The 10527-nt window shown below is 35.9% G+C and overlaps 1 protein-coding gene across 1 annotated transcript; it reads left to right on the forward strand.

Annotated features, from left to right (window-relative positions):
• The first annotated feature begins 1394 nt into the window (after positions 1-1394).
• Positions 1395-5040, forward strand: LOC132301769 (uncharacterized). Its single transcript, XM_059798996.1, has 4 exons — positions 1395-1524; positions 3463-3589; positions 4236-4672; positions 4838-5040. The coding sequence occupies exons 1-4, from the start codon at positions 1395-1397 to the stop codon at positions 5038-5040; spliced, it is 897 nt and encodes a 298-aa protein (XP_059654979.1).
• Positions 5041-10527: the final 5487 nt, after the last annotated feature.

Raw genomic sequence — 10527 nt, forward strand, 5'->3', positions numbered from 1 at the left:
ATCTCTATCCTCGAGTGTCAAAACGGCTAAATTCCCATGCAAGTTGAAAGAAAATTCGAAGAGCTACAATTTTGTATTTCATGAGGATTCCCTAAAACAGCAATTTACCTTGTCAAAATTGGCTTGGAAGTCTGCACGAATTTTAGAGTCCTTACTTGACAGAATTTCTATGTATGTCTCCTATATGAAAAAAGGAACTTTAGGGCTGATCTTTTATTATTTAAAGGGGGGACCTCTACAACATTGAATCATCATACAGAGGAGCTTAAGGCTGAGATCAGAGAGGAGCAGTCAGAAGAAAGAAGAGATCGATCCATGGCGGTGAAGATGTCTTCCTCAACCATGAAGAATTCCACCCCAGTCATACTTAGCTAAACGCTTTGCTAGGGTTGTGGTGTAGCCCTAGCTTAGCACACTGGTTTGATTGTATTTAATTATTGGAGAACAATTTTTATCATGCATGATTGTGTAATCTATAGGATTTTTAATTGACTTTTCAATAAGAATCGGTTTTAGAGTTTTAATTCAATTACAAATATTTTTCTATCTTGTCTTAAATATTTTAAATCTTGTGATTGAACACAACTCATTCACTTCTTCTAGTTGTGAATGAGATGATTACACAATGGTATTTCTCTGAATAAAATGTTAGAGATTTGATAGATTATGCCTAGAAAAAATAGACCATGCTACACCCTAGAGTAAAGTAGATAGGTAGATGGTTTATACCAATCAAAGATAGTCCATACTTAGCTTTAAATTATATTATTTTCTAGTTGAATTAATATGTGCTTGTAGCCATAATTAATTCCCTATGCATGTGTATGATATATCTCTAATAAATTGATGCAATTAACTGGTGGTGCGACGTTAGTGGTGAAGTCATACCCCTAGTCCTCTCTCTCTCTATTTTCTAAATCATATTTAATCATTATTCTTTAGTTTATTTTATTTTTCTACTTAATTAATTTAGAATTAATCATCACAATTCGATTATCCTACTTTCAAGTTAATTTTGGAATTTAAGAAATCTGTTGACAAACTTAATTTACACAAGTCGGTACGACACCCTTACAAGTAAACACTATCTACAAAGATTCGTGCACTTGCGAGTGGTCCATATAAATCTCACAACAAGTTTTTGGCTCCGTTTCCGGGGATTTGTTTTAGATCTTGACAGATAATATTAAATTCTACAATTAATTTCAATTAGGATCTTAGTTTAGGATTTAAATTTAATTTAATTCAATTTAATTTATTTCTTTATTTTGATATTGTTTTCTTTTAATTTTTATAGGTGACATTATATGCTTGGAAGATGTTCTTTGTCACTCTCTCAGCTTCCGTTAAACCCAGAAATTGAAAGAACTCTCAGAAACTTAAAGAAAGAAAAGATGGCGGATGATTTACCAATTGCAGAAGCAGTTCGTTGTTTAAAGGATCACTACGAACCAGGTGCACATAACTCTTCATCTGCAGTTCGGTATCCTCAAGTGAGGGCCCCTCACTACGAAATTAAGGCCAGTACTCTTCAGTTACTGCCTTCTTTTTATGGCCTTGATAAGTGCTTAAATGTTGCACATTTCAGCACCTAAGCTAAGGTATTTCAGTCTTTGCATCTATCTTAATTTTATATTTTAGTCCTAATTTATGTTTATGTGTATTTCAGGGCAATAAAGTTAAAATGAGCTAAGAACAGTCCAATTAAGCCATTTTGGAGTTAAGCAAAGATTTTCAGACAATGGCACAAAGCGGTCAATTTCGGGCCTTTGATGATGTTCCCAAAGATGGAGAAGCAAACCAAATAGCCCGGGGCAAAAATGGAGCTGAATAAGGCTTAAAGGAATTTGTCAACTCTGAGGGGATCGATCCCCAGGGTGGGGGATCGATCCCCCAGGACTTAGCAACATTACAGTTTTTATTTAATTTTTGGGCTCATTTTGGGAACTGTTGGGCTTTAATGAGATTGTTACTTAAGGCCCAGTGAGCCATTAGATTAGGGTTAGTTTTAGTTTTTATTTAGGTAAAGATTATTAGAGAAAAAAAAAAAAAAGTTTTATTTTATTTTTTTTCTGTATCGTAGTATCGTATTTTCTCTCTGGAAAAATACGCGAAGAAAGGGAAAAAGAAGAACAGGCTAGGGTTTGGAAGAAAAGTTCAGAGAAGATGAAGCAGATGATGGGGATTGTCCTATCTTCGACTCCATCAACCATGAGTGGCTGATTCTTTTACTTAGGGTTGGATAAACCCTAAGCATGTAACCTATTCTCTCTCTCTTTTCATACTTTTTGGGGATTAATTTATGTAATTAGTGTATAGTCTTGAATATTATGAATTAAATTCTTCCAATTGATTATCTGTATTAATCTCATATTGTCTTATGTGCGGTTGATTGATAAACAAATTTTACACATGAATTCTTTGTTAATTGATTCTTGTGATGGCTATGCATGGTATTGCTTAGTAGTAATTGTGTTTCAAATTGATGAAAAATGCTTACATTTGATGGATGGTACTACATGTTTAGGTTAATTTGTTGTTTAATTAGTTTTAAAATTCATGTTTAATTAGTTTAATTTAAGTTTAATTAATTTAATTGCAATTCAATTATTAGGTAAGTAGACCATCCATACTTATGTTTGAATTCCATACTTTTTGTCACAATTGCATTATCTTCTAGATTAATGTGTGTTAAATTTGTAACTTGGATTGATAAATCATGCTTTGAATGGGTGAATTGCACTACACTTAGTTTAATTGTCATTAGGTAGTTGATTCATGCTTGAAATTGATGGTTTACACTTTTCATTGCTCTTGTTAGCCACATATAGATTACATAGTATTATTTCCCCAATTAGTTGAAAGTGAGTGAGTTAGGGAATGTGCTTAGTGGTGAATCCTACACCCTAAGTCTCTTTCCAATCTCTTAAACTCTATTTCTTTATTGCAATCATTTAGTTTAAAATTAGTTTTAATCACAAACAAAACCCTTTTGGCAATCACATAAGCACTAAAGTAGAATTCAATTCTGGAAAACCTATAATTGTTTAGATCTCTTGGGACGATCCCTGCTCACTTCATACTCCATAGTATAAGTGTTTAGTGGTTTTATAAATTTTAAAATATGGTGCCCACTTGACATTATTTCTAAACCTAAAGTCTTGTGCATTATTTTGTGCACACGCTCGGTCGCACCAGGCCTATCAAAAGAGGATCCATATCGTCATTTGGATGACTTTATAGAGGTGTGCAGAACAATAAAAATCCAGAGTTTTGACGATGATGTGCTCAAGCTACACCTTTTCTCCTTTTCATTAAAGGACAAGGCGAAGGACTGGTTTAATTCATTGCCAGCCGACACCATCACTACATGGACTGAAATGCAACAGAAGTTTTTGAACAAGTGCTTTGCCATAGTGAGAACTACTTAATATCGAGATGCTGTTACTCGTTTTGCTCAAGGGCCTGATGAGCCTTTTCATGAGGCTTGGGAAAGATTTAGAGACCTCCTTCAGAAGTGTCCTCATCATGACATGCCAAAATGGAAGCTTGTCAACTTCTTTCATAAGGGGCTCAATGAGGCACAAAGGTATATGGTGGATGCCTCTTGTGGTGGAAATTTGTTGTTGAAGAGTGTAGAGGAAGCATGACAGCTCTTCGAAAATATATCTGATAATTCAACATAACATGTCTTACCTCCCGTAGCAAGACCTCCTACCATATTGAGGAGAGCAGAAAGTGTGAATGAAGCAGGAATAAATCAAGGGCTAGTGAGCCAAATTGAGGCATTAACTAAGAGGATAGATCAATTAATGACTTCATAGTCAAATTTTACTCCTCCTGCGACTCATATTCAAAGATTTGAAGTGTGTTCTTTCTGTTCTAGTCCAACTCACCATGTGTCCATTTGTCCAAGTGCAACTCAGTATTCAGGAATTTCATAGGAGCAAGTTAATGTTGCCTATAAAATGCCCGGAGGGAATAATATGTAGTCAAACACTTACAATCCGGCTTAGAGAAACCCTCCAAACTTCTCATAAAGAAATCCAGCTAAAGGGACATTAGCTCCTCCACCTCAAGTACCTCAGGTACAAGGCAATTTTCAATCTCAAGTTCAGACTTCAAATTCTCAAGGGTGCACTCCTATGAATGCCTTCAGTCAACCTCAACAATTCTTATCAATGCTCGAGGCAATGATGGTAAAGCAGTTAAAGCCAACTAATCAACTTGTGCAGTATAATTAATGACATTACTGGCCAAGAAGTTCAACTAGTAGCTAATCCAAGAGGTGTGCGTATAATTAATGACATTACTGGCCAAGAAGTTCACCATGAACAAGTGCAAGCAATTACTACTCTGAGAAGTGGTAAGAGAGTTGAAAATAAGGTGGAAGAAGAAGCAAAGAAGGATGAAAATTGGAAGAACAGACTTGAAGAGAAAAATGAGCGGAATGAAACAGCACAAGAAGTACCTCCAACTACTGAGCCATCTCCAGAACAAAGGCATGTTGTTATGCCATTCCCTCGGAGACTACAAGAAACATCAAAGGCAGCAAAGCAAGCAAGCGAACTTCAGGACATAATGGAGATGTTCAAACAGGTGAAGATTAATCTCCCATTGCTGGATGCAATTCAACAAATTCCAGCTTATGCTAAATTTCTGAAAGATATGTGTACTCAAAAGAAGCATTCAAGTAGCCATATTCCTAAGAAGGTGCTATTAATTGAGCAAGTCAGTTCCATAATCCAGCACTACACTACTCCAAAATTCAAAGATCCAGGCGCTCCAACAATTTCATGCACAATAGGGAATCATTAAGTAAAACGGGCTCTTTTAGATTTGGGTGCAAGTGTAAATCTTCTTCCTTATTCGGTTTACTTGCAACTCAGACTAGGAGAATTGAAGCCTACCTCCACTATTCTCCAATTGGCAGATAGGTCAACCAAACAACCTCGTGGTGTCATCGAAGATGTGATCATCAAAGTAGATAAATTCTACTTCCCAGTGGACCTTATTGTGCTAGATATCGAGCCAGTTTAAGAGTCAAGAAAGCACATTCCAGTGATCCTTGGTCGTCCTTTCCTTGCGACAGCAAATGCAAGCATAAATTGCAATAATGGCGTCATGGACTTATCTTTTGGCAATATGAAGTTGTGCTTAAATATTTTCAACGCCAGTAATTGCCCTTCAGATGATAAGGATTGTTTTCTTGTCAATTCCATCGATGAATGTGTTGAAGAGATGGCCCCATTTGCCTTGACAAAAGATCCACTGGAAGCATGCCTGTCTTACTTTGATGCTGAGTCATTTGATGTTGAGAAAAATATTGAAGATGTAAATGTCATTCGTGATGGAGCCAATATGCATAACATTCCACCATGGAAAATTCCTATTGAGCCACTTTTACCATTGTCAAGTGAACCACCTACGCCATCTTTAAAGTCTCCACCAGAGCTAGAGCTGAAGTCGTTACCTTCTCATTTGAAGAATGCATATCTTGGGCCAGAAAACACTCTTCCATTGCATAATTCATTCTCAGATAAGCAGCTATTTCAACTTCAGAAAGAGACTTCACCATGGTATGCTGATATTAGGAATTGGAAGGCGTCAAGAAAGAAGACAGTTCAACAGGATCGGAAGGATTGGTACATTGAAGATTCCGTGCCTACGGAAGGAGTTGAATCCGTCAATTTGACGGATCCCATTTACTCCGCTTAAATCATCCAGGTACCACATCGCCTATCAACGTTAACTGTAGGAATTGTAGATAGGATTTTCATTTATGTAATTTTATTTATTTATTATTATTATTATTATTTTCTCTCTTTAATTTTATCTTTTATTTTAGTAGATTAGGAAGATTTAATGTGTTTCGTAGGATTTTTAGTTACTTGTGCAGGATACAAGTCGTGCTTGTTTCGAAAAAAATAAAAAAATTCTATGGCGTACAAAGAAAAAAGAAAAAAAAAGGATGATTGGAGCAGAATAAAGCATTTTTTTTGGGGTCCAAACATCAACCAAACCGCCTAAGGGGGTTTGCATCGCGTAGATCTTGAAAAAATACCCAAAATGAAAAAAAAAAAATCGTCCAAAACGGACTTCCGATGACAAAGTTATGGTCATTTAAAGTTTGCATTTTGAAAAAAAAAAAAAGAAAGAAAAAAAAAAAGAGAAAGATCCAACCCAGCAGCAGGCCCGGGCGAATGATCGCCCGGCCCATGGGCGACCATCGCCCAGGTATGATTTTTTTCGGGGAAGTAGCAGTGCTGGGCGCATGATCGCCCGGCTTGGAGGTGACAGTCGCTCTTGGCGACTCAGGGATGAAGAGGACAGTGGTTGCCGGGCGAATGATTGCCCGGCAAGGCGGTGACCATCGCCCAGCCACACAAATATCATGTACCAGCGCCTGGCGCTCATTCGCCCAGCTTCACGGCGACCATCGCTAGGAAATTTCTTTCGGCGATAACTACAAACCATTGCCCGGGTGAAAGAACATCGTTTCAGATGGTCGCCTCTGGCGACTCATTGGGAAGAAGTAACAACAGCGCCTGGAATAGCAGCGGTGGTTGGTTTTTTCTCTGGCCGGAATGGTTTGGTTGTTGATTACAGCGTCAATTACAGTGGCTGAATTGGGATTGCGAATTTGGTGTTTTACAAAGGATCCGCATAATTATCTATGGGTGTTAATAAATTGATTGATTCATTACAGAGAGATGATGGCTTGTGAGTGTTTTATGAACTTTTGGGTTATGAGCACAGTGATCCAAATTTGTGACTGGAGTGTTTGGATTGGGATTGTTAATTACAAAAGTTTGGGGTTGCTACTTGTGGTGACTGTGGGAGTTTGGTTGCTATTTAGTGGTTGATTGGGTTGTTGCACTTGACTGAATTATAATTTGTGGGTGGTGATTGCAACTGAGTGAGTTCGTGATTTTGTTAACGGGTATTATTTGGGTGATTGTTTATTCATCGATTGTTGGGTTATGAAATTCATCAGGTAAAGTCTGCACTATAATTGTTGCTTATCTCATGGTGCAATTTTTTTCCACTGCCTACCACAACATCAAATTACCTAAACCCATTATCCTTACATTCCAAATTACCATATTCCATCTCTACATAAACCACCACCAAATTCCTTCCATCTTACCATAATCCATTATAATTCCCTACAATCACAACCATAATCACCACCTTTCCTACCCCATTAGAATATTTCCTACCCAAGCTGCCGCTGATGACATTGATGAACACCTGATTACTTGGTTGGTGAGGTGACCCAACTCCAAGCTGAAGTTCAAGAAATTCTTGAGGACCAAAGGATGATTTGTCAGGATTGAAGATCGATGATGGACAAGATGTGCACTCTTATGATTCATAACGGGCTTAATTCCGATGCTCTGCCATCTCCATTCTCGCTACCCTGCCAGGTGCTTTTGTTATTTGTTTTTATTTTCTTTTTAGTTCTTATTTTTCTTACTTTTGATTTTTGCCCAGTGAGGACACTGTCCAATTCAAGTTTGGGGGCACAACATTTACTCTAGTTGTATTAAAATACTCTAGTTGTTATATATATATATATATATATATATATATATATATATATATATTAACAAACAAATTAAACTTAAAATTAGAAATATTTATAATAAAAAAAAAAATCAATTCTTTTTCTTTGGCATATTGACTTTAATTCAAGTATTCGAGAATGATTGTGGAGATTAAGACACTTAAGTACTTTTTAAAAATTCTTTTCTGAGATTGTCTTGAATCCCTAATTTTCATGCTTTATTTTATGTGGGTTCCACTATCTAGTGTGATAGGAATTTTAGTATTGTCGGTCCCTGATGGATTTCACACGCACACTAAAATTTTATCTATGGGTGTCGCATGAAGAAATGGGGGTAAGGATAAAGAAAAAAAAAAAAAGAAAGAAAAAGAAAAAAATAATATTTTGCCGTAGAAAATAACTTGAGAAAAGATCTGAGGAATTAAAGTTGTAAATATTGGGTTCAATTGAAAAGACATTGCTACATAGGTGATTTGCTAGTTCACAAATTTCACAACATTGGGGATTGATTTTGCTATTGTTCTTATTATATAAGTGTGTGGGAAATATTGGGATGAAGTATGAAAATAGGGACAAAAGAGTATAGTTAGATGATAATTTTTAAAGTACTTTTGTGTAGTCTTCTCCTTGATTATTATGATAATATAAGAATGAGTTGATTGCCAGGGGATTGAATTGTGCTGTATGTTTGTGGGTATCATCTCTGGAAACCCTCACGAGATTTCACTCATCCACTAGGGGTAACCTAGGGGTTTAAAAGGCTTGTTACATACGCTAAATGCAATCGTGATTCCCACGAAAGTGGCATTTATATTTTCTTTAGTTTTATTGCTCTGGGACTAGCAATATGTAAGTTTGGGGGTGTGTTAGGCGCTGAATGTTATACATTTTAGCCCCTCTATTCGTATGTTTTATTCTCTTAATAATATTTTATTTGTGATTTTATATTATTTTATTGTTTTTATTTATTTCAGGACTTTAATTGTAAAATCAGTCAAGACCAGTAATTCTGAGCTTTAAAAGATGACTGTTCATGGGATCGAGCAATGTTGAAGATCCAAGTCTAATTATACTTAGAAAATATTCCAAAAGAAGCCACAAGTTGATGAGAATGGAAAGAAGAAGAAAAGGAAAACTCCTTCGCCAAAAAGGAAACTTTCACCGAAGTTGGTAACTTAAACCCGTTTTGGTAATCTGGTTGTATCTCTCTCCTCGAGTGTCAAAACGGCTAAATTCCCGCGTAGGTTGAAAGAAAATTCGAAGAGCTACAATTTTGTATATCACAAGGATTCCCTAAAACAGCTATTTACCTTGTCAAAATTGGCTTGGAAGTCTGCACAAATTTTAGAGTCCTTACTTGACAGAATTTCTATGTATGTCTCCTATATGAAAAAGGGAACCTTAGGGCTGATCTTTTATTATTTAAAGGGGGGACCTCTACAACATTGAATCATCATACGGAGGAGCTTGAGGCTGAGATCAGAGAGGAGCAGTCAGAAGAAAGAAGAGATCGATCCAAGTCCTTTGGGTATAACACCCTTACAAGTAAACCCTATCTGCAAAGATTCGTGCACTTGCGAGTGGTACATATAAATCTCACAATAGTGTCCTAAAGCTCTATTAAATCTTATAATAAAATCAATTAATTAATTATTTTTTGAGCAATAATTCTTGAAGAATGAGTATGCGCTTTCTGCTCTTTGGCTACTAAACATTCAAGTAGAAAAAAACTTATTGACATATGCAGGAAACCACTTATCACGTAATGCATACATCGTTCTCAACCAATCATTACTTTGCTGTCCACTTTTTCCAATACATTTTTTCAGCTTTCTTCAAATTCTTCAATTGTCTCTGATTTCCATATGGATGCTTGATAAAGGCAATAGTGATCTCGGAACATTATTGAGTCTAACTTCTCTAGAAATTTTCTTAATATGTGCCAGATACAATATCTATGAAGGGTGTGTGGAAGAGTTTGAGATATAGCCTTTGCCATTTTTGGGTCTTGATCAGTGATAATAACATTTGGCGAACCCTTGGCATTGCTTTGAGCCATGTTTCAAATAACCACACAAATGATTCAATAGTCTCGTCACTTAAAAAACCAAATCCAAAAATGATTATCTTTCCATGGTGTTTAACTCCTGCAAGTGGAGCAAATATCATGCTATAATGATTTGTGTTGTATGTCATATCAAACACAACCACAGCATTAAAAAAAGTTATACACCTTCCTTGCATGTGGATCAACCCAAAAACATTGATTGATTCTATCATTCTCATCAGTGTCAATCTCAAAAAAGAAAGAAGGATTCTTTTCTTTTTCTGATAAAAAGTATCATGTTTGCGTCATGACCCTTGAGTTTTCCCTCATATCACGCTCATAGTTAATAAGATCTCTTTCTGTACACCCAACATTTTGAATTCCTTCTGCTTGTGTCTCCAAAATATCAAACTGTTGATATGTGGGCATATTTACAGTTGCCAATTGTTGAGTCAATTTCCTCTTTGTATTTGAAACATTACAATAAAATTGTTTAAATCATATTGATCAACTGTCTAAATCATAATGATTGAAAAGCATCATGATAAAATTGTTTTGAGCAAATTTTACTAAGTAGGGCGGCTTTCACTCTATACAGTAGACAACAATTCCTATTTTGACTTGTCTCTTCCTTTCTTTTTACTCAATTAGCTACTCTTCAAAGTTTAGTAGGAGCTTTCGACCTAATCTCAATAGGTAGCCCTTTGGCCCCTTTCCTTAGCAAAGATCTTCAACATTCTTTTGATTTTTATTTTCTTTTAATGCTGAAATTTTTTATTATTTTTTTTAAAACACATGCTCAAGATACTCAAGTCTAAAAAGAAATAAACAAAGTAAATTGTCTTTCAACATATAGATTACACATCAAGAATCTTTTCATTAAATAATCACGTGTCCCCAATTTTCATTC

Source organism: Cornus florida, unplaced genomic scaffold (genome assembly GCF_030987335.1).
Source record: "Cornus florida cultivar Cherokee Brave unplaced genomic scaffold, ASM3098733v1 CherokeeBrave_3.0.0_Hap2_Chr03, whole genome shotgun sequence".
In the NCBI taxonomy this organism is placed as follows: domain Eukaryota; kingdom Viridiplantae; phylum Streptophyta; class Magnoliopsida; order Cornales; family Cornaceae; genus Cornus; species Cornus florida.

Bases quoted from the DNA above. Each gene is read 5' to 3' on its own strand.
- LOC132301769 (XM_059798996.1), top strand. From the start codon at position 1,395: ATGGCGGATGATTTACCAATTGCAGAAGCAGTTCGTTGTTTAAAGGAT. The intron at 1,525-3,462 runs GTACTCTTCAGT...GTTTTGCTCAAG, and splicing joins TCACTACGAAATTAAGGCCA to GGCCTGATGAGCCTTTTCAT. The intron at 4,673-4,837 runs GTACTCAAAAGA...GGGCTCTTTTAG, and splicing joins TAAATTTCTGAAAGATATGT to ATTTGGGTGCAAGTGTAAAT.